At 46.9% G+C, this 25,253-nt stretch overlaps 1 protein-coding gene and 1 pseudogene across 1 annotated transcript; both read right to left on the reverse strand.

The window, feature by feature from the left end:
• Window positions 1-13,514: 13,514 nt before the first annotated feature.
• LOC139784260 (uncharacterized) lies at window positions 13,515-14,309 on the reverse strand. The gene has a single exon (XM_071723422.1). It carries the CDS (start codon window positions 14,307-14,309, stop codon window positions 13,515-13,517), a length of 795 nt encoding a protein of 264 aa, XP_071579523.1.
• Window positions 14,310-22,428: 8,119 nt separating this feature from the next.
• LOC139784261 (uncharacterized) lies at window positions 22,429-24,881 on the reverse strand (annotated as a pseudogene).
• Window positions 24,882-25,253: the final 372 nt, after the last annotated feature.

Here is a 25,253-nt window from a genome sequence, read left to right on the forward strand (position 1 = left end):
AGTAAAATCTATTGTTCGTGGAGTCAATGTTCGGTATCGTGTTGTACGTCTGGAAATTCGCGAGACCTATCTCGTATTCGCCGCCGCTCAGATCCAGAGCGGGAAAGTAGCTGGTTGAGAGGACGCTGCTTCTTCCGGTTAGCGAGAGAGTTAGCGACATAGCGAAATTGTTTCTCTCCCCCCTCTCATTGTTAGAGACGTTTCCAGTCGACCTCTCGGAGGAACCGCAGATACAATTAACCGCAGATGCTCTGATCGAACGTCTGATACGAACGACGGTTGTACACGATATTCACGTCACTCCCGAGATATCGTTCGAGTTCCCTCGGGGGTCGAAGATTTCCAAAATTGTCGAAGTAGATCGCGTTGTTCCCCCTCTTCGCATAGGCGACCCAGTGCGTACCCGAGCCCTCCGCGTCGTCGAGATTCACGATTCCGCTCTCGTGCGACGCACCTTCGTCGGCAATGCGTCGCGCATAAACACGCCCCTAAAGAAAGGTATGCGCGAAAGGCGCGCGGACCGATTCAATTGCTCGTTCGTTGTGACGTCGAACGGCGAAAAATCGAGCGTCGTCGTCGTCAGTATCTTTTTCGGCGAATTTTTTTTTACCCGTTCTCGTTCTTCTTCTGCTCGTCACGCCGCTACCGCGTTTGTACGACGCGAGATATAGTCCGCGACCCTCCAACGCGCGATTGTGACGTTGCAGTTCCTTGAGCTGACGTTGAGCGGCCTTGTTGTCGTTCACCGCCTTGGCCACGCCAGCCGCTCCACCGATCAGGGATCCGAGCGCCCCCAATATCGGTAGAAAAGGTAGGAGGCCCCCGCGTTTCGCCACCGGGAAAATTTTCTTTCTCGTCACCGCTCTCCTCTTCTTCTTTCTCATGCCCATGCCCAATTTCGTTTTTGCTTTCATAGCAGCCCATACAGCGGTCGCGGCGGCTCTCTCACCAAGAGTTGTGCCGCTCGCCGTAATACGCTCGCGCGCCTTTTCAGCTAGCGCTCGATCGGCGACGTGTCGATCGCCGAGATCGCCGCTTCGCGAGTAAGTGATATCGTGCTCGCGACACGCCTCGTCCAACGGATTGATACCTCGATCACCGCGCGCTAGTGGCTTGGCGAGACGAATACCCGGCCCGCAGAATTGATAGCCGGGTATGTGTAATTCAACGGAAAGCGCGTTTATCGCTCTATCGAGAAGGCCGTTGCCGACGCTTCGCGCCGCTGCGCGCGACATGCACCGCAATCCGTTATGAGCGATGGCGGGCCGTCTATGTGCGTTCTCTGCCACGGACGATTGTAATGTTCCAAACACGGACGACAGTCCTGTACGTCGGAATCCGTCCTCAGATGAACAGGCAATTTGTTCCACAGTCGATCGACGTAGTCGGAAAAGTTGCGCAGCACAAGGATCTTTGGCACGAATTGCAGTTGCAAGGTGGACAGATCGAGAATATCGCGTTTATCCGTCAGTAGGAGAAACATCGCGGTCACTGAAGGCGTAAATCGATCGAACGTACGTATAAATAGGGCGAGTGTACGCGCACGCGCGTAACATTGCGATTCGTGAGACAACCGTCGACGATAGGAGTGTCGAATCTCGATTGCAAAACGCGACTGACGTTAGGTTTAACGTCGAGAGAGACGCGTCGACTCGGACCTCTTTTACCGATTGCGATACGTTGCGTCATCTGCGGCCCTTCCAACTGCGGTAAGACTAACGTGTTGATAAGCCTACTGGAAAGTTCGGACGGTCTGCGTTTCGAGAATGTATACGTGTACTCGAAATCTCTGCATCAGCCGAAGTATCGTTACCTCGAGACACTGCTCGAATCGATGAACGAGATCGGTTATCGCGCGTTCTCCAACAATCGCGACGTCGCACAGTGGGGTATTTGACCGATTTAGGCGGCCAAAATTATTTTTGTAGTTTAAGTGGGTCTAAACGTGCTGTCTTACTAATTCATTGTATTTTAAACGGTAGGAAATATTTTTTTATGAAAAAAATATGGTTTTTACATTTTTCAACTATTTAATTATTCCTTTTAATCCAAACCTAAGTTTAAGTTAAAAATACATAAAATAGGATCAGCTGGATGATGAGAGCCACGATTCTTTATCAGACGATATTTCCGCTTCCTCTAAAAATTCTTCGTCTTCAGATTCAGCCGTATCTGGGTCCAGATTTGTAGGTTCAGCTGAAAGTAGCATCTTCAAAGTTTCCGTTAAGAAAGGCTTCGTTTTTTTTCTAGGTAGTGGCCTCATACCAGTTAAAAGAGGATCTGAACTTAACAGTAGTCTGTTAAGCACGTCTAGGTTGCACGCTATCCTGGAGAACTTCCTTGCATAGTTTTGACGGTATAGACGAAAATGTTTGTTTCGTGCTTTAGCGGCCTCTTCGGAGAGCTGACCTAGAGGCAGTAAGGCGTTCTCTATTACAATGGGACCGTGAACTAGGATCTTGTGCATTGTAGGCATCATCGGATGCCACGGATATAACTGGACATACAGTTCTGCAGTTTCCATGGCATATTCTGAAAATTTTTCGACGTGAATTTTATGTCCACTTGATATGGTTTCCAGTATCACTTTGAAACGATATATTAGATTGAAATCAATGCCTGTTATTTCAGCGGATAAATCTGGGCTTACAAAAAATCTTCGACTAGTGTTACCATCATTGGTATTGCCAAATCCGGGCTTAGGTACATCTACAATCAAACCCATTTTATTTCTAAAATCTTGTTGGATTTTTAACTTTCTCTGTTTGGCAATGGCTTTTTCATTTTCTGATCTTAACTGCCATTTCTTAACAGGCAGTTTATAGGACAGATGCAATAAACTTTCAAATATACGGATCCTGGCGTGCAAAATCGATAACCCAAATTTAAGTGTCTCTGGTTTAACGTCTTTCTTGATTGATAAATTATTAAAGTCTTTAGATGTTGCATCACAAATGTAACATCTCATCGTAGAAGTTGTTTGAGTGGCAGCGTTACACACCTTAGCGTCAACCATGGTGAGCATCATTGTGTGTTTTACAGAAAAAAATTTATCTGCTAATGTCACTTTCGTGTCTTGTAACGAATTTATTGAATTTTGTATATAGTGGATTTCTTCGTTTGTTATGTCAGTAGATTCTTTGACAAATCTTATTCTAATGGGGCGACAATAACGTGGCGAAGAAGGAGTTGGATTCTGCCAGATCAACTTTTTGTTATGTGTGCTACAAATTAGTTGAAGTGGTACAAAAGAACTCTGAAAAATGTTTGCATCGGAATCAGAATCATTCAAAAATTTCTGCTTATATTGAGTTAGTTGTGATCCGTCACAACCCCACTTGCACATCAACACCAATGCGTTACCTTCTTCTTCACTTAAAGTTTGTATAACTCCTTCTAAATGCGTCAACAATCGTGTAACCGTATGGTCCAATAAATTTTGTAAATTTATTTCAACACAAGTATCAGTAACATGATATGACTCCTTATCCGGGTAGCAATTTATTTTTGCCTTTTGTAGCATTTTGTAGCAAGGATATAACTTTTTATTAGTGCTCCTTATTATTTCGTATTGTCTTCGGGAAAGACCAGCTTCAACAAACATGGCCAATGCACGTAATGTCGTTAATTGTGCTTTGTCTTCCTGCAGAGTAATAGAGTATCCTCTCTTGTATTTTCTTGTCCGCTTTGGAGAACAGGTAATTTCTTTGAGTATTTTGGAAGCAACTCTCTTTCCTGTAGCTCCTAATTTCACCTGGGCAGCATAAGTCAGTACTTCCGTATCTATAGAATTACGTAAATCTTCTGTTTTTCTTTTTTTACTCCTCTCACTCAATTCTTTAAATGTCTTTGTTGGCCGTCCTGATCAATTCACTACTTCAGGAATCGCGAATGTCCCTTCGAGCCAATCACTATTTTTTTTCATAAATATATCTTCTATCTTGTGTGCTGTGGTCCATCTTTGTTTCACTTTAGACTTAAAATGTGAAAATGTATGCTTTATTTCCTTTTTTTGTTCGTCTGAGTAATTTTCATAGGCTAATAGGTAATTTTCTACAAATACCAATTTTTCGTTAATGTTCGGTAAATTTTGCTGCTGCATCATGTTAAACAACTTTCTTCGAGTCATTACTTTGACGTTCGATGGCCCTAAAATAACGAAAAAATAAAATTTGAATAATTTAAACCAGAAATAAACACGTGGTCAAAAAATTCACAAAAGTAAATAAGACTTTTTTTTTTTTTGCGTGGGGAAATCTTCAACTACCGGGTTCCCGGACCTGACTATAAATAGTGCAGGTCCGGTATATGGTCTGATAGCCCCCTCTTTGTGGGAGGGGGGAAGACGCCCCCACCCCCCGGGAGGGGCGGGGGGAGTGTCGGATTTCTACCGACTAAAACCACACGGATGACCATCTGAGGCGCGTTTTTCAGTAGTGAGGGGAGGCCCCGGGAAACGCGATGATTCTTCCGGGACCCTCCCCGCGCCGCGCCCATTTGGGCGTCCTCGTTGAGGGCTTTGGTGCCCTCAGTGGCCTATCGCACTTTCCGTTGTGCAGGCTTAGCTGTCCTGATGTGGCGGGTCGGAGGGCCATCAGCCCCGACCCGCCGTTCCTTGTATGGGGGGCATATTCGGCGGACGTGTGGTTTACCCCGCCCCCACGCCCGCGCCCCCCAGTTGACTCCCCTCTAGAAAAGGGGGGAGTCTAGTCCCTCGTAGTTCCGAGGCTCGCTCGTGTGCGAGCGAGTGCCAGCGTATGGGGAGGGGGAAGGATAGAGCCACCGATCACGGGTGCGGTGCTCCCGCCCCGTTGGGACAGGGCGGGGGGCGGGCCTATAAAAAGCCCGCAGCCAAAAACCGCACCGTGCGGCATGCGTGCGCGGTGCTCCCGTCCCTCAAAAGAGGGGCAGGGGCAGGCCTGATAGTAGGCCCGCGGCAACCGCGCAGCTACCTTGATTCGGTGGAATGTCCGACCCCGCTCCTCCCCGTCATCTCTCTTCTTCCGAAGACGACGTGACGAGGGGATGCCGGCCTCCGCGTTGACGCGGCGGTCGCGGTCCCCCGCTGCTGCTGCTGCTTCCGTTATGGTGTGTCCCGGTGCGGGTTGCACACGGGGCAAGCGTCGTACCCCCCGCGGTGCCGCCTCTCCCCCGGCGGCCACCCGGCATACGTCGGCGCGCGGGTGGCGGGGGCGGCCCTTGGCGCCGTCCCCTGTTTCCCGCCCCACCTCCTCCGTTACGGCCCTGTCGCCGTGGGGGGTGGCGGTGGTGGCTGTCCAACGCCCCCGCCTCCATCTCCGTCAGGAGGGGCTGTCTGTCCCCTCCTGATGCGTTCCGCGGCCTCCTTCTGCGTCATAACTTGGCCGCAGAAGGAGGTGAACGCCCGCCACTTTTCCTCTCCTCGCGCCCCGACCGCCGCGACCAGGATGGCCGGGGGGGAGAGGTCGTCTCCGACCACCGCCCGGAGAACCCGGCGCTCCTCGTCCCACGCAGGGCAGGATTCGAGGGTGTGCTGCGCCGTGTCCATTGCCTCCGGGCAGTGATGGCAGCCGGTGGTATCCTCCTTGCCGATTCGGCACAGGAACTCTCCGAAGCAGCCGTGCCCGGAGAGCACCTGCGTCGAATGGAACGTGAGCCCGCGTCCCCTCCTCTCGGCCCACTCTCTCAGGACCGGCTGGACGGCTTCGCGTATCCTCCTCCCGGAGGTCATGCGGGGATCCGCGACTCTGACTTCCCATTCCCGGAGGAGGCGCTCCCTTTCCTGCAGCCTCAGCTGTGCCCTCTCCCTGGGCAGTATGACGCCGCCCAGGTTCCTCTCCTCCTGCATCCGCCGATAAGTCCTCGATTGTGACCTCGCGAGGAGGTCGATCGGCGGAATGCCCGAGAGGGCAGTCGCCCCCGCATGCGAGACGGTCCGGTACGCTCGGGACGCCCGTTGCGCGACCAGGCGCTGGACGCCCACGAGCTGCCTCAGGAGCGCCGGGTTCTCCGCTACTCTCTCGGCCCATATCGGCGCTCCGTACAGCAGTACCGAGTGAACCGTCATCGCATACAGACGACGCACGCGCCCGCCCGTCCCGCCCAAGTTGGGCAACAGTCTGGCCAGGCTGTTCGCCACAGCCTTGGCCTTGGGGACTGCCCGGGCAACGTGCGTGCTGAAACTGCCGGTGCCGCCCAGCCATACACCCAGGTTCTTGATGTCCTGGGTGATGGGAACGCGGACTCCCTCTATTGTGAGGCTGAGCCCGTCCGGCGGCGGCTCCCGCAGAGCCCGCCCGGCCCCGGCAGACACCATATTGTATTCCCTGGCGGGCCAACCCGGCCTGCCCGTCAGGATCCTACGCGGCCTGCCAGGGGCACGCCGCAGCTGGTTGTAGAACCATGCGGCCTGTGTCTTCTGCGGGGCCACCTTTAGGCCCAGCCCCTCAATCGCTCTTACCACCGTGGCTGCCGCCGCGTTGGCCAGTCTCTGTGCTTCCTTCCACGTCCCCCCGCTGACCCCCAGGTACACGTCATCCGCGTACCCGGTCAACCAACAGCCAGCGGGGAGAGGTACCCGGAGGACCAGGTAGTAGGCTATTATCCAAAGAAGGGGCCCTAAAACGGACCCCTGTGGCACACCGCAACCCACGACCCGGGTCCTCAGGACTCCCTCACCGTCCGTAAACATACCCCCTCTCCCGGAAATAATCGGCCACCACTCGTACCAGGTACGGCGGCACGCCGAATTCCAATAGGGCCTCTCCTATTACCGGCCAGGGCAGGGAGTTGAAAGCGTTTTGGACGTCGAATCCGACGCCCAAAGACACCCCACCCTGGCTCGTGACCTCTCCCACGCGGGCCATGATGCGTGTGATCGCATCGATGGTCGATCGGCCCGCGCGGAAACCAAATTGGTCGTCGGAGAGGCCCCGACCCTCCTCCCGGGACAGTTGCTGGACGAGGCGTTCGGCGATGATCCGCTCGAAGATCTTACCGACCTCGTCCAGCAGGCAAATCGGACGGTACGCCGATGGGGAGTCCGCGGGTTTTCCAGCCTTAGGAAGCAGGACGAGACTGGCCTGTTTCCATCTTTGGGGGAACCGGCCGGCTCTCAGGCACGCGTTGAAGATGCGTATTAGCCTGTCGACCAGTCCCCCGGCGACCAAGACCCAGGCTCTCCCGGGGATTCCGTCCGGGCCAGGCGCTTTACGTCGCCTGACCCGTTTGATTGCTCGTTCCAACTCCTCTCCCGTTACCCCCAGTTCTTCGTCCCAATCAGGGACGTGGACCTCGGGAAAGAGGACGGCGCCGCCGTCCCCCTCTGGGAAGAGTGTATCCACCACTCTTCCCGCGAACGGGGGTCTAGGGTTTCCGTAAGTGGGGGCGTCCATGGTCTCAAGCGTTCGAGTACCATTTTGTAGGGACGTCCCCACGGATCCTCATCTAAGGAGTGGAGGAGCTCTCCCCAGGAGTGCTCCTTAGCCGCCCTTATCGCGCCGGAGAGCGCCTGACGGGCAGCATGCCAAGCCTCTCCGGTCTCCTCAGCGTCGCGGTCTCCGCGCCCAGCTTTGGCGCGGAGCCACTCTCGCATTTTATGGACGGACACTCGCCTTAATTCTGCGATAGTGTCCGTCCACCAGTACGTAGCCCTCCTCGGGGGGAGCCTCTTGACGCGGGGCATCGCGGCATCGCAGGCTCGAGACATGAGGTCCCGCAGCCGGTCTGCCCCGTCGTCGACGTCGATCCCCCCGTTATCCGCATCTTCTTGCGGCTCCTCCTCGTCGTCCGCCCAAGTGAGCCCGATCACTGCCGCTCGCAGATGATCGGTGCTCAATTTTTTCAGGGCCCATCTCTTCCTGGATGCCTCTAGCTTTCGGCGTCGGGCCAGGACTTCCCGGGAGGCGGCGTCGACCACCATCTCAATGTGACGGTGGTCCGACAGAGTTTCTCTCTCTATTACCACCTCCCAGTGTCCAATTCTGCGCGCAGCAGGGGGACTCGCCCACGTCAAGTCCACTATGGACCTCCCCCGTCTGCACAGGAACGTGCTGGCCTGGCCCGTATTTATGAGGACCAGGCCCAGGCCCGACGCCCACCCCTCCAAGGTATGTCCTCTTTGATCTGCGGCGGGGGATCCCCAGAGGGGGTTCTTCGCGTTGAAGTCCCCCGCCACGATTATTTCGCCAGGCGACATGAGGAGGTGTCTGCGTGCACTAGCGTGCAAAGTAAATAAGACTCATAATTCGTAATTTGTGATCTAAGATTTATTGTACACAGTGTAATTCTGTAAATAAAAATTTAATAAAATTGTACTCATATGGATTATTTTCGTATTATTATATCGTATATATGGTATTAATCAGAACTCAGCGCATTGTTTGATCTTTTGAGTTGAGCATCATTTGAATGATAGATAACAACAAAGTGTGAAAGAAAGAAAGAAACAGTAGCGTCACGCGCCAGGTATGCTTTAGATATAACATATCTCCGTTTGTTTTACGTTTCCAGAGTTTACTCCATATGTCACAACATATTTTATTAAACTTATCATAATACTATTATGAAATAAGTGAAAAATTAAAGATTTTTCTATAAAATATATGTTTAAAAGTTGTGTAATACTTACGCGACATTTTGGTCCTGCGCAAATCACAAGTATGAAGTTGTCACAAATCAAGAGACACGGTAGCGTCTCTCTTGAAGTTGCACGTGAAAAGCATTGCCACCCACAAGACGTGGTAGTGTGTTTCCCGCGTTATCACACAAATTACCAATAAAGAGAAAGTAAAAAAGCGATGCTTAAAAAATTTGTCGTACGACACAGAAAATATCAGCCTCACACTCTATAGATAAAAAAGAGCGAAAGCGCGCGCAATGATGAACGCGCTGCATATTAAATTAAATATTACATTTGGAAAAAATTTACTTAAAAAACACAAAAAAAATAAATATAATGGCATAAAAAAGAAGTGAAATCAAAGTATTATTTCAAGTATATTTATTAGAGCAAGTAATATCATTTAAAAAACACAAAAAATAAATATAACAGCATGAAAAAAAAGTGAAATCAAAGTATTATTCCAAGTACATTTATTAGAGTAAGTAATATTTCGTTAAATTTACTTGAATCATTAAAAGTCGATAAATCGACTTCCCGTTCTTTAGAGGTTCATGAACCTATATCATGGAAAACTGCGCGATTCTGCGGCTGATCTTTACGAAATCGTGAAATAGAAACCTTCACCTTTCTATTACAGTAAAAAAAATTACCGGGAAACACCCGGAAGTACTACTAATATCCTCGAGTTTGTTAACATTGGCGTAAGAAAATAACGAAAAAACGTTTTTTCAAAACGCTTTGTCAAAATAGTTACAATCTTCATAAAAATAGTTAAAATATATTCATACGTACCCACTTCATCACAATCCATAGCTATTTACTTCAAGCTATATCCCGAATACAAAATATTTACTGCAGAAAGTATGCTAACGCCGAGAAAAGTTACGTGCACTAAAAGAGACGATCAAGTTTTGACAGGTCTGCTGGCCCCTTGAATGCGCGGAGTGGGTGGGGATTGGTAGTCAATTTTTCCCTAACTATTTAGCGTTGCAAAATGGCTTTTTTTTATATGTGGAGTGAGCTTTAGAAAATCGACTTTTGGCCGCCTAAATCGGCCAAATATCCCACTGTGCGTCGTGCCGCCGACCGCGCGAGGAGCTCCCCGATTCGATATTCGTGTTTGACGACGTAGCCTGCGACAAGCAGGACGCAATCAGGGAGTACTTCGCTATGGGTCGACATTCGAATATCGATTGTTTCTATCTCTGTCAAACGTACGCCAAGATACCGAAGCACCTGATACGCGACATCGCGAATCTGTTGATCCTGTTTAGACAAGACGGGACTAACCTGAGACACGTGTACGACGATCACGTGAGCCCCGATATGTCGTATGAAGATTTCTGCGCGTTGTATCGGGAGTGTTGGCGGCGCAGGTACGGTTTCGTGGTGATAGACAAGGACAGCGCGCTACAAAACGGCAGATACAGACGGGGATTCAACGACTTCGCCGTACTGTAGAGCGATCAGTAGCTGTCGAACGTTCCGAGAGCGATGAACGACGCGAGGGACACCGCCGAACGAGAAAAGACCGCGCGACAGATCGCTAAAACGCGTGCGTCGATACGCAGAAAATACAGAGCGTTAAAAACCGGCAGGATGGAGAACGAGATCGCTCTCGAGAGACAATTCAAGCCAATCGTCGAGCCGTTGAAACAAATCGTCGAACATGTCGGGAAAAGCGAATCCAAGAATGACAATGTGGCGGCGACGACGACGACGAAAGGAATCGTCATTAAAAAGAAACGCGAGGGTAGCGAAGACGACGACGACGACGAAGGAAAATTCGTCCGAAAGATGATATCGAGACCTAAGAAGAGAAAAAAACAAACGAGCGCTGAGTCGGAGATGCTCACGATTCATTCCACGCTTCTGGAACCGCGAAAATTATCACCATACAAGCGGCGGGGGGAGGAGGAAGTTTTCGAGACGGAGAACGACGCGTCGCCGTTGCCCTCCCTTGAAACATCCGTAAGGGACGTTCTACGAACGCCGCAGGGCCACGAGGAACTGCACAGTCAATTGGGTCCGTTGGGATAAAGATACGTGGGCGCTCTTCTAAGCGGGGACGCAAAAAACGAAATCGATCACGTTTACGGCGTGTACGTCGGGAATGACGGCACGATGCTCGGCGACAAACAATTCGACGTGAACGCGGACGATTCCGTGATCGTGGACGGAGTGAGATACGCGGGCACGCCCGGCTTGTACGAATTAATCTTCAAAAGGATTCCCGATGACGCAATTTACACCGAGGACGACATGCAAAAGTACAGAAATATACTGTTGGCGACAAACGCTTACAGACGCGGTCACAGTGCTCTCAAACTCATCATGGGTAACAAGGGACATAAATACAGGTACATCATCGCTCCGTTGATACCGCGCGATAGAATCGGCAGTAATAAAAAGGGCCCTGGCGTGACCAGATTACCGTCGATCATGAGATTGAACGACAATACAATAGATTACGTTTATTGGGACAATCCTAACGAATTGGTGGATCGTCTTCGATTGCTCGAGGCCTCTCGTCGAGCGGGCAACGACGCGCACGGTAACGAGATTCAGTCGATAATCGAGGAGCTTCGCAAGATCGGATTAATTATAAATTGAACTGTCGCGTCGACCGCGACGGCAGTGCGATTCTCGACGAGATCGGCGCAATGTCGGTGAACAAATTTGGAATGTCTCTGAGGAAACGCGGCGACGGCGGTGGATTCACAACGGAAAGATCGCGATTCTCGACCGACTCCCTGCAAAACTACGTGCGAGACAGCGCGCTCTGCTTGAACGAGGATTCCTACGACGCGATAGAGCGCAAGCTACGACGTCTAGCCGCGCCGGAGATCGACAGCGACGCGACGAACAAGAGTTAAGTCGAACGCGCGCTTTGAGAATCGGGAAAGGAGATCGAGTCGTTTTACGAAAAAAACAGATAAATCGTTGTCGACGGTGAAAAGCGAGGTGGATCAGATAAACGGCGACGTGAACGGACTCAGAACCGCGTTGAGCGAATTCAAGGAGACTGAAAAGACGCGGGAAAAACAAATTCAGAACCTGGAAAAATTCAGATCCATGCATACGAAGCAGATACTCGACGCGCGGAAGGCCATCGGAGAGACGACGGACAAGACGGATTCGTTGAGAAACGATATGGGTAAGATAAACAACGTCATGAGCGGACTCAGAATCACGATGAACGAGTTTCTGGCCAAGTTCAAGGAGATTGAAAAACAGATACAGAACTTGGAAAAATCTAAATCCACGCAGGTGGAGCAGATACTCGGCGCGCAGAAAGCCATCGAAGAAACGACGGGCAAGACGAATTCTTTGAGAAACGACGTAGATCAGATAAACAGCGTCATGAGCGGACTCAAAGTGGCGATGAACGATTTTCTGGCAAAATTCCATGGGATTGAAAGAGTGATGGTGACGAAGGAATCGCTCGAGAGAGAGATAGCGATAGTGAAAGCAGACATTCGCGGCAACAGGGGGGAGCGTGCGCGTCAATAAGGAGGAAGAGGCGAACGTACAGAAAGTGAGCCGTCTTTTTTACACAACCGCGCATAATCACGCGCGCAGTCGAGAGAGGAAGGCACGCGCGCAACGATGAGTACCGAAAAGCGGAGACTCGTGGAGGAGCTGCACGCACCGGCGCGGAGAAACTTTCCGCGGTGTCGCGTCGTGGTGCGCGGTTACGACGATCTGTGGCAGGCCGACGTGGTCGAGATACGTCCCTACGCGCGGCACAACAAGGGTTACTACTACATACTAACGGTTATCGACGTGTTGAGCAAGTACGCGTGGGCGTTACCGCTCAAGAGCAAAAGCGGAAGCGAGGTAGCCGCGGCCCTGTCGAGGATATTTCGCGAGGACGCGCGATATCCGAGGAATCTGCAAACGGACAAGGGAAAGGAGTTCTACAACGCTAACGTGTGAGAGATTATGAGAAAACGTGACATAAATCACTACTCGACGTACTCGGTGATGAAGGCGTCGGTGGTGGAGAGATTCAATCGCACGCTGAAGAACGACATGTGGAAACTCTTCACGCTCAACGGATCGTACGCGTGGGTCGACGCGCTGCCGCGTTTGCTGTCGAATTACAACCATCGCAGGCATCGAACGATCGGAATGCGACCGGCGGACGTGACGTCCGCTGTCGCCAAGAGACTCCTGTTTACGGTGTACAGTCGCGCGAAGATAGCCGCTCCGGGTAGATTCAGGATGAACGATCCGGTGCGCGTGAGCAAATTCAAGACGCTGTTCGAAAAGGGCTACACCCCCAACTGGACTACCGAGATCTTCCATGTCGCTAAGATACAACGGACCAATCCTGTGACGTATCTGTTGAAAGACTACCGCGGGGAACCGATAGCCGGAGGATTTTACGAGCACGAGTTGCTGCGAGTTTCCAACCCCGACGTTTATCTCGTGGAGAAAGTGTTGCGCAGGCGAGGCGACGACTATACGTGAAGTGGTTGGGAATGAACAGTTCGCATAACTCATGGATAAATAAAACAGCTGTGTTGTAGTTAACAAAAAAAATTAATGTATTTTTTCCCCACATATTACAGTTTTTTTGTTCGCCTTAATGTAAGCTTAAAATATATATGTGTTTCTTAATAGTGATAGCGATATTTATTATTATTATTTTTTATTTTTTTCTTAATGTATAGGTTTGAAAAAAACTATCTGGAAACTTCAGCTCCCTACGCATAGAAAAAAAGGCTCTAGAGTGATTTTTCTTCTATGTAAAATCAACGTTTTCTCACCACTGAAAAAAATCATCGACCATCGTGGGTAGGACTAGACAGTTTAAACATTTCTGCCTTCCAACGATAGCGCGTATAAATCTAACCCATAAAACGCATTGTGTACTTTATTGCTAAAAAAGAAAAAAAGTTCCTCTTCACGACGATATCCTGTAATGCTCCCACGGTAGAGTGTCGTACGAGTCGAAAACGACGTATCGCTTGTCGTCGTACGGGCTGAGAGCGAGCTTCAACTCGGACACGGTGTACACCTCGTGCAACGCCGAACGAATACACGACTGAGGCCTAGACTGCTGCATCGCGTTGTTCAGGCAATGCATGTAATCGTTGAACGTTATCGTTCTCGCAACCACGTTTCTCTTGACGCCCTTTATTTTCTTCGTATCGCTCTTTCCCTCGACCTTCAAGGCATACATCTTCGCCCTCAGTCCAACGAATTCCGTCATGACGGCGCCGTCGTTCTCGTCCTTCATCAAACCGAGTACCTTCTTGTTGACGCGCGGCATGTGGTATGCGTTGTTCTCGAGGTAGCCGCTCGTGTCGAATCTCGCGATGTCGCGTTTCATATCCTCGTACGCGTCGTCGCACTCGAGAAAATATATGAGACTGTCGGTGTCCGTGTACATTATCTTACATCTTTCGCGATGCAGCGGAACCATGTAATCGTAATGAAAATCGTAGACGCGCGTCTTGGATATCTCGAGAATGCACATACCGACGTAGATGGGTTTGTTCAACCTCACCTCGAGCCTGCGCAACTCGACGGCGATCAGATCTTCCACGAAGACGCTTCGACTGTGAAAATTCGGTTTCGCGATCATCACCTCCGCGCCGTATCTCCCATCCCAACGCGTCACGAGACGCACGTCGACGTGATCTCGCACGTTTTCCATGGTCTTGCCGAATACCGCGTTGTTCATTAATTTGTACATTTCTCTCTTGAAATCGTTGCTAGCGCGAGCTCTGAATCCCGTATTGAGCTCTATGTATCCGCGAAGCCACGGAGATTGCGCGAATCGTAGCGCGCGATGAATCCTCGTGACGCGCAATCTGTATCGCACGCATTGCTGTAGATTACGGTAGTGCAGCACGTAGCGCGACTTATCGCGCAGAGTGGCGAGGAGTTTATCACACCGTTTTCCGGGAGGCTTATCGCGCGTCGGGCAGAACGGAAGGTCAGCGTGAGCGTCGTGGAGTTCGCGGATACGTAAGGTCGACCTCCAAGATGTAACCGATAGCGTAGTCCAACGTCACGGACATTACATCGAGACTCTCCGCGTCGTCGACCCATTGAAACTTCGCGTACGGCAACGGTTCGCACATCGCCCAGCCGTACAGATTGTTCACGTCAAAGTACATGAGACACGTCGATGGTTGCGAAGAGTCGTGCGATCGCATGTATTTGTTGTTGGCTCGCGCGTACCTGTTGGAGCATTGACTCAGACCGCCGCGTATACCGCGCTCCACGAACATTACCATGTCGATATCGGTGAGCAATTCGAATCGCACCCCCGTGTACTTCAGCATCGCGTCCCACGTGTATCCCGGTAGGGTGTAGTAATGCGCAGGATTCATTCCGTAAGTGTCGATACAGGTGTCGCGAAAATTTTCGAAGATATCCGCCAGGAGAAGCACGTCCGTTTTAAGATACAGATCGCTGTACTCGCCGAGATTTCCCACGCCAAAACAACGCCAGACGTTCCGCGCGTGCTCGTAATCGCTCTCGGTTGCGGTCTCGCCGGTCAACAAACTGTAAAAGGCCTCGCGCGGCGGTAATTCCGTCACCAGCAACTTATCGAAACCGTCAACGTATTCGTACGGAAATACGCCTTTACGCGTGAGCAGGTCAAAATCGCTTTTGCTCAGTTCCGAAAATTCCGAACGCGTGATTTTCAGCTTGTTCCTATCGAGATACGACGCCAATTTCTCGAGACTGGTGCTGAGAAATTTGAACGAATCCACAAATCGCAACTTCGTACAGTTTCCCCAGTTAACGCCCTCCCTCAGTTTCTTCGTGAACGATATGTACGTTTCTTTGGTGAGCGGTAATAAATCGATGCTACCCTCGAAGCTGTTAGCCATATCCTTGATAATGAAGTGGGCGTCATAACCGGACAAATTGTGAAAGAATACAGAAATAACGTACGAGTCTCTATAATTTAGATTGCAGCGCGGATGCGCTGGACCTCTGTAACGTCCGGTCAAGTGACAGTGATCGCGCACGCGTGGATCCTCCGATTCGAGCGGTCTCTCGCATATGTGGCAGCTCGTCGCGCTCCAATGATTTCGTGTCTCGTCCAGCGTGAGCTCCGCCATGGTCACGTTCGTCATAAGTATCTCCTTCGCGCGATGCGCGATAACGTTGAGCTCGTTGACGAACTACGACACGCAGTCCTCGCCGCGACGAAATCTGTACGCGGGTGCGATCTCGTCGTACGCGCTGCACAGGTAGTATCCCACGCTGAACGCTCTGTGATGCTGATAGGTGTATCTCTTGACGTTATGTCTGCATATCTCTTCTTTCTCCAACACGCATTCCAGATCGGCGTACACCACGAAGGGAAGTCGCTCCTTCCTACTGTGTTCGCGAAAAAACAGCCACTTGTCGTCGATCGGAAGAACGATAGCGCAGTCGTTCATCTTTCCGCAGTCGACACTGTGAACGGACAATTTCTCGCTCGAGTGAAAGTAGTGTAGGCATCTGAAAAAAAATATGTATGATTTTTTCATTCCACATACATCTGATTCGCACGACTCTTTCTTTTATACCTACCGATCGCATATGTACTTCATGTTCTTGCTCCTGTTTAACTGAGACCACCAATCGCGACAGATTCTTTATCCACGCGAAATGACCGCCGTTCGAGTTGTTTCGCGAATCTAACAGATACAACAGATTGACGTGACTGTCCTTCTTATCCTCGATCAGCCGCAAAGGAACGATCTCGTCGTTCCGTTCCCTCCGCCAAGTTGTGAAAACGTTGACGGGCACGTCGTTGAGTCGTTTGAACCTCGAAATTTGCCTCAGAGTCATAGAAAACTCGATTCCGTCGAGATTCAATTGTGTTGAATAGTGAGGGTACGAGCTACACTTGTCCGTGTTTCTTTCAATGGGATACAGAGCGGAGATTACCGCCTACGCGAAACACGCGTTGTCGTTTGAACGCACGTTGATCACCGCTCTCTTCAGCTTCATCCATCGCGGTATTTCCACCCAACATCCGGCGTGCATGGGATTGCACTTATTCACGTTCACCATCAGGTTCAATATACGCGACAATGCCCAGCCACTGTCGCGTTCCTAAAACTCATTCAGACCCGCCAGAGTGGCATCGATCACGTATCTGTCGTACCACTCTCGCAAATCGGACGTAGGATAGAGGTGGAGAACTATCGATAGTCGTCACTATCGATAATTACCGATAGTTTGATATCTAACTATCGATAATTATCGATTATTTTCGATATTTAGATGAAATGTATCTATAAAACGTATTCTGTATTATACAAGGTGTCAGAAATAAAAGTATACAGCCGAATGGCTGGGGTAGATTGGGTCAAACTGAAAAGAAAAGTCCTGTACCATTTTGCAAAATTCGCAATAGTTAACGAGTTATTAATTGAAACGTCTGAGCGAATGAGCGCTCAAGGAGCGATAGAGGCGGGTCTCGGCTGGCACGGTGCACGGCGCGCGGTGAGCGGTGAGGGGCGCGAGGCGAGCGGCGCGTGGCGAGCGGGGCGCGGCGCGGCGCGGCGAACGGCGAGCGACAGATGATATACACTGCGGCGAAAAAGTATTAGAGCCAGCACAGGTAGCACACGTATTGCACAGGCATTGCCGTAGCGTCTTACGCCTTAGATAATATTAATTAGTTTAGCTTGAATTATGTGTAATAGAAACATTTAATTTTAGTAAATTTAATTATTTTGCATGTCAAAGTTTACGATTATTTAAAGCTTTACTTTAACTTTTGTTTATGTTAGAATAACTTTAATGGTGCGTGTCCACCTGCGAGTAAAACTCTCGAGAGTAGCTCTCGAGATTGATTTTTGCAAATGGACATATTCCTGGAGAGTACCTAACGGAGAATGAATTGCAGCTCTCGGCGAGCGAACTTGTCAAGACCTACTCGCAAATCGACACGACGTTACTTTACTCTCGGAGATCAGCTCGCCAAGCTCGAACGCTGTTCGTATTTTGAGAGCTACATGTTGAGAGTAAAAACCGAGATGGCAAAAGTTTGTTCCTTTGATGACACAAAAGAACTTATTGAATAATGCGGAAATCATGAACTATTGTAGAATACTACTGTGACAGAAATAAAAAAATTTTTAAATTTTTATGTTCTGCGAATAAAGTGCGAAAAAAATTCAAAATTTAAAGAATTAGATAAGAATATTTTTAATACATTCTCTAATTACTTGGTCAATAATTAGTTACACTTTAGTTTTACATAGTTTGCACGTTTTAGTTACAGTGCTGAAATTAAATACATTTTTACATCGCAAATTAAGTACATTTAAAAAAAAGAAAATAAAATTATTAAATATTTACATATAAAAATCTAACATCAAGGTATTTCGCAAACTGAAAACTAAATAATAATATCGCACTATGTATTCCACTTCACAATTTGTAAGTCTGCAGAAACTTTTAATTGTTGGGAGTCTTCAATCTTAAGCTCTCTAATTAGAGCAGATCCGGCACCTGCGATCAATCCATTGCTTGACCTAAAAGGTCTTTTTGTTGTTATTTAACACCCTTTTTCTTTTTAAAATAATGCTATAGCAGCCGCAAGTTTTTTCGTTTATGCGACATTATGATGTCACCACTCTCAGACATCGACTAAAAAAGTACGTAAGTGGACACGGTTTTGAGAGAACTCTCCGAAAGAATACTCTCCGTAATCTCGCGAGATGCTTGCGAGAGTACAATGTCAGAAAAATTACTCTCAAATGGACAGTGTCAGAATAACTCTCGAGAGCTACTCTCGAGAGTTTTACTCGCAGGTGGACACGCACCTTTAGGTTGTGACCGAACACTTGATCTTGGATATGTAGGACTTACTTGAAGTTGAATAATTATGGTCGCCACTGTGTTTTGGACGTTTACACAGAACGTGTGTAGCTCTCAATCGCATTGACGAGAGGCTTCCTTCCTTCCTTTCAATCGTATTATCTTCAGGCTGCGAGGCTCGTCACGTTGGTTGACTCGGTGTCGAGAGACACGGTACGTACTCGCACTCGGTTCGCGTATCAGATTTTGGAATTGTCGGATAGGAATTGTTAAATGATATTGAATTTCGTATTGATTTAACAATAACAAAATAATATATATATTTGACTTTGGTACAAGGTACACAATAACGAAGATGAATTATGTTTCAAACTGTTATCGGTTGTTAACCGGGCGCAATCCAGAATCTAACTCTACTCGCTTTGTCTGAACGCCTCGCGAAAAACTATCTTTCCTCTGAGCGTATCGCAAGATATATCTGAGTGATTCTACAGGGATAACCGACGTTCGTTGTTCGACGATTTCCCAGGGAAAGACCTCGAGCTGTGCTCGAGCTGACTTATATACCCACGCTGGGATGATGTCCCCACTCGCGGGCTTGCAACCAATCACATTTGACTGCGAAGCTCGGCTTCGCCTCCTCACCCCATCATGCAGTCGACTTGTCTGAACACGTCCAACGGACGTTTTTTCTACGACGTAAACAAAGGTATCGGGTTACCTCGCCGGCCAAAGGCACTCGAAATTAATCATTTTTTCTTCTAAATCGACATGCGACTACATGACTAACACGATTCATCCTCTGGATAAATAAATATTAGTAATAAAATGATGAATCCTTCAAATAATATATCCTCGATATAATTTCCTGTCCTTTCCTTAATTCACACACATTCCTGCATGCAATACAATAAGTACGGATGTCCCTGCTCATTACAGAAGTATCTAATCCCGTATGTGCATTCATTCCTGCATTTCCCTTTTATTTTCAGGTTCGTCATATCGACTGTAGGATTTTCAAGGATTCATCTGGTAAGTATCGGTAAGTATAAATAACGCGGATAATCGCTTTTCCCCTTTTAGGATAAAATAATATAAAACGTTTTCCACGCTTGTAAAATGTATCCAACGCATTTGCATACGTTCATGCTAAATGACTCTATTATTTAAATGCAGTTAACGTGCTTAATTCGAAAAATCGCGTAACTGACCTACGGTAACGGAATATTGATATACGTATCTAAACGCAATTCTAACTTTAGAAATGTCTTTCTGACATTCATACAATGTATCTCATGCAATAAAATACTCATATATATCAATACTTAATAATTTCACAAAATTGGTAAAAAACTTTAATAATGGCTCGATTTGAGTAAATGATGGTTCGTTGGATTCGTTTTACTCCCAAGAACTTAAATCTATCGATAAAATATCAAATTTACGTTAATTACGGATTTTGACCTTGACAGGTGCACTTTTTAAATAATGAATAAAATTGAATTTAAACATCATAGGAGGGTTCCTTACATCTCCCTGAACAAGAATCTATCGCAATATTACGAAAATATTCGATAATTAATAATTTTACCAAAATTAGTAAAAATCCGTAATTTCGAGAAAATTCACATTTTTTTCTCATAGGTGACTTTAGTTGGTCCCTCTGAACATGAATATGCAATAATATATTAATAAAGTTAATTATTACGAGTTTTGACCTTGACGAAGGTCAGCTTGAAAGGTCATTTTCTGAAATATTGTGAAAATTGCAAAAGTCACGTCAGATTCTCTTTTCATGTGTTCCCACGAACACGTACATATGATCGAATCATCATAATTAGGCTTAACAACAATTTTTACCACTTTTATGAAAATCTTTAAATAATTGAAAATTTTGAAATTAAACTATATGGATCGCTTCTAGGGATCATTAGGAATCGTTTAAGACGATTCGCAACTCAATCGGTCGCTAATTGACAAAGTACCCCTAAATGGGTGAAAACTCGCAATATTGAAAATTATTGAAATTAAACTATATGGGCGGTCTCTCTAGGACTAGACAAATCATTTAAGTCCTCAAAAACTAAAATCGCATCACAAATGACGAAGTTGCCCCGAAAGGGTTAAAATCTACAATAAAGTAAAAAATCATAAATAAACCATACAGGCGGTCTCCTTAGGATGTAACAAAACGTTTAAAACGTCATTCATCGAAATCGCATCATTATTGGCAAAGTAGGCCTAAAAGTGTCAAAAGTTGAAATATGGCGATTTCTTTGAAACAAACTACATAGGCTCGTTCTATGAGACGATCTTAAAGTGTCCATACCCTTTTTTCATTGAAATTACCCAAACTACGGATCTTTATTCAAAAATGTCAATTTTGTAGATATCGATCTAAAATCGATAATTGACAGATATTTGATATCTGGCAATCGTTAATAACTGAGATTTATCATAAAATCTATGAATCTATCATTCTCTCTATCGATCAGCTGATTATACCTAATATCGATTTAATGACAAAGTTATATCACACAAAGTATATTTGGACTCGTCTCTACTCACGTAATAGGAATCTGTATGAAAATATCACGCCTGACGTTGGTTCGCGTCGACAGCTCGTTTCGTTTAAAAATATCCCTTTCGTTAATCAAAATAAAATATCGCATTTAAATCACGCATGTCAATGACAATCAAGCACTATCGTTATCCAACAATCGTATCGTCATTACGAAATAATCGCCATCGCACATTGTGGTTATCGCATAATCCTTATTATCTATACGCGTAGTTATATCTATAGTTACAAAATTATAATCAAACATTATTATGTATTATTCGCTCGTTTGGAAGAGCGTTTGATTAATTAACTCTAAATATCAAAACTATTCGTCTGACATCTGTCATTTACTGTGACAAGGGTCATTTACTATGACAAGAGTCATTTACTGCGACAAGAGTCACTTACTGTGTAAAATTGCAGTGACATGTGTCAATGTAAATCTATAGTGACGTATGTCACTCGCTATGTAAGTCTAAAGTGACATGTGTCACTTCAAGGTAAGTATATATATAACGCTTCTAAAATCACAACCTTTATCATTATCACGCTTATTGTTTGAATGATTCTAATCGCGTTCTCTACATGTTTCAGCCCTTCGACCAACCTTATGCGTTTTGAGACTCGGCTGCCGCTTCGTCCTCAGGCTGTATCTGCTGGCTACACTGGATCAGCTGTTCTTCCGCATCTTCTGGATCAGTGTCCTCGATAGGAATCGTTGTATCGGCGTCAGAATTCGTATCTAGCTTATCGGGATCTTTATTTTCGGGAATAGGGGTGGATGTGATCATCCTAGGATCGGTGGATTTCCTCTCGGCCTTGGTTAAGGTCGTCTCCTTCTTGGCTGACATTTGCGCTGCCGCTTTCCCTTTGAGTAATAGTTCCAATGAGGGCGATGCTACCGTCTGGACTTTAGGCATCGGTTGCAAGGTACTCTCCAGGAATATGTCCATTTGCAAGAATCAATCTCGAGAGCTACTCTCGAGAGTTTTACTCGCAGGTGCACACGCACCATAAGACGTGTTTATTTTTTAAAAAATAATTGTATTAAAAGAACTCAAAATAATATTTAATTTCTACATGACATACGCATAAAATGTTAAGTTATCACGTTGACATAAATGTAACATATGAAAATGTTAAGAAAATAATAACATGGTTGTTGTATGTGTATTTTACATTGAAGTAATAATTAAATTTTGGTAACACAAGGAAATTTTAACGTATGAACCAATACGTACACACGATTTTTTGCTGCGTACGTGCCGCGTAACGCAAAATTCTCGTACGTAATTTCTGTACGTAAGGCGTAAGATACTACGGCAATGTACATGCGCTGGCTCTTAGCCTCTCGCCTTTTCGTTGGCAGGAAAATAATACGCTATCATTTCCACACCACCTTGCGGTAGATAGCTTGGTGCGTTTTTTTTTTATAGTGGTTTCCCCGGTAGGCCTAATCCACTCTCATTATTTAATGCAAAAATTGTTTGAAGTGCCGTCCTCTTTATCGTATGCAGAGTTCGGCCCTTCGTACAATATTGCGCGTCGCACGGTGCGCCATGTCCGGCGTAATAGTATGGAAGGCCGCAACAATAGCTTCACGTACCTCGTTTTCTCCACCATTACGCCACTGCTCGATTAGACTTTTTATATGACCCCATACAAAAAAGTCTAATACATTTAAATCTGGCGACCGTGCCGACCAGGCGATTGGGCCACCACGACCCATCCACCTATCCGGAAAACGCGCGTTTAATATTTCGCGCACTTGACGACTAAAATGAGCGGGAGCTCCGTCGTGCTGAAAAACTAGCTGCGCCCGTACGCGAAGGGACACATCCGCGAGAAGAACTGGCAATTCATTTTCAATAAAATTGGCATAAATATTGCCAGTTAAACGCGGTGGGAGGAAATATGGACCGATCTGCAAATAATGAATGAAAATGTTTCTTCACTTAAACAACAAGAGAAAATTGCTTTCTTTCTACTTTTACTTACCACTTGATTCCCGATTACTCCCGCCCATACGTTTATGGACCAGCGATATTGAAATCCGCCTTCACGGACGACGTGAGGGTTTTCATCCGACCAATACACGAAATTCCGGGAATTGAATACGCCGTTTGGTGTAAACGTCGCTTCGTCGGTCCATAGAATGTAATCCGGGAAAGATAAATTCCGTCGGCATTGCGCGAGGAATCCTACGTATGTTTTTTTCGACAGTTTAATTTAATTATTGTACACTCAAATTACCGCGAATATAAAAAGTTGATAATGACAATACCTTCACAAAAGTATATCCGTGGTTCTAGATCTCGCGCTAAAAGCTGTTGCACCCGCTGGTAGTGGTATGGATGCAAATCATTCTCTCGTAAAGTGCGATGCACCTCGTACCGAAAGAGATGAAACTCGCATGCTGCACGACGCACGCTGTTGTTCGGATTTTCATAAAATGCGTCGAGTATTCTCTCTTCGTCTCGAACACGACGACGCACGTGTCGACCAACAAGTGAGGTCATAAAACAGATATTAGATAACTCTCCATTAGACATCTCGTTAAATCCATGAGAACAGAGGTAAGTTTTATTATTGTAAACGACGCTTAAGATCATGCAAGTTAAAGCCCGGTGTCCACGATGCAAGAACTGTGTCCAAGTTTCGGCTTAAGCCAATGAAACTGCTACTTTTCTGTAAGAGCTTCAAGTTGATTGGCTTAAACCGAAACTTGGACACAGTTCTTGCATCGTGGACACCGGGCTTTACGCCCCATGTGAAACCAGTCAGTATATGATTTGAGATCTAGAAGGCAGTAGAAGGTTTATACCAATCAGTGACTGCGCAGCGGCGCGTTATCTACGTATACGAAAATTTTTCGTACGAGTTCAAGAATCGGGGCCTCTGCTAAAATGCTAAATCGTCTTAAGTTTGACGAAAACAGGTTAAACAAAAAAATATTTTAAAGCTTAATATCTCGCTTCACGGAAAAGAGTGACGCTTATTTCTGAGATTCATTCGTTTCGTGCAAAAACACGTCAAATAAGTTTCATCAATTTTTGAAGTGACGTGACTAAATTGTATAATTACTAAACTAGTTCTTCAAAATTATTTACAAGAAAGATCAAAAAAGAAAATGAAAAAACATAAAGTCGTTTACAATGTAAACGACGCTTAAGATCATGCAAGTTACGCCCCATGTGAAACCAGATGTCGACGAAATATAAAACCAATATCGAAAACTATACAACTAGTTTCGTTCTCTCTATTTAGACCATATGGGCACCCCCCATGGTCCCTCTTTTATCTGAATAAATAAAAAAAAAAATATCCAAAACTATCGATAGTTGTAAAAATGACATCGATAATTTTTAATAGTCAAAACTATCGATAATAATCGATGGTATATCGATAGTTTTCCACCTTTAACGTAGGAAAGAGCTGACGTTTTTTCGTGGCGATGCTTTTGACGGCGGTTTGAGCTCCCGCGACGAACTTGCCATTGAAAACTGTGTTGACCTTCAGGCACGCGTGTCTTTCGTGATTGACGCGCACTTGTTCAAGCACCGTGTCCCTCGCGTCCTCGAGAAATAGTCGAGGATTGACATGATTCGAGTTTATCACCGCACCGGTCAGTACGCGACTGTCGAAATCCGTCTCAATCTCCGTCCACGAAAATCCTCTGCTCGGTTCGCCGTGACCGGCTCCCACATGCGCGAAACGTTGACGCAGAGCGTTTCTCGCTTCTTCCAATCGCGCCACTCGAGCGATAAGAGAGTTTAACGTTCCGGTGTACGTCGGCCGAGGTTTTTCTCGGCATCTCTCTCGCAGAGACGTGAGACGCTCTTCGCACCGTCGTTCCCACTCACGATACGCGCCCGACGAGTCGACGCCCGTTGCGAGTTCGATGAGATCGCGATCCTCCTGCATTTTTTTTAATTTTTGATCGCTCAAGAACGTTTCGACGCGTAATGACGCGTGCTCAGCCACATGGTCCAACCGTCGCTGTCCAGAGGTATACTGAATTTAACTTTCGACGAATCTCCTTGAATATCTTGACAGAAGTTCCTCTCTGATCCCCTTTCGAAAACTTCCTCGGAAGTCCACGCATGTAAGACTTCGCTCTGACGCTCTGAGCCACTACAGTCTTCATCCACATTTCCTCACGCGGAGACCGAAAACCGATCTCTCTTCTCACACTGTACGTCGTCAGATTCCATCGAGCATTCTCCTTCAACGTGACCGCCTCGCGTTCGTAGGAGATCGGCGACGAGGAGTCGACGAATTCGACGCTGTCCGTGT

The sequence above is a fragment of the Temnothorax nylanderi genome, unplaced genomic scaffold (assembly GCF_030848795.1).
Source record: "Temnothorax nylanderi isolate EJ_2023f unplaced genomic scaffold, tnyl_v1.0 TNYL_tig0602_pilon, whole genome shotgun sequence".
Classification (NCBI taxonomy): Eukaryota; Metazoa; Arthropoda; class Insecta; order Hymenoptera; family Formicidae; genus Temnothorax; species Temnothorax nylanderi.

Coding starts and splice junctions, on each gene's coding strand:
- LOC139784260 (XM_071723422.1), bottom strand. CDS start 14,309: ATGTACAAATTAATGAACAACGCGGTATTCGGCAAGACCATGGAAAAC.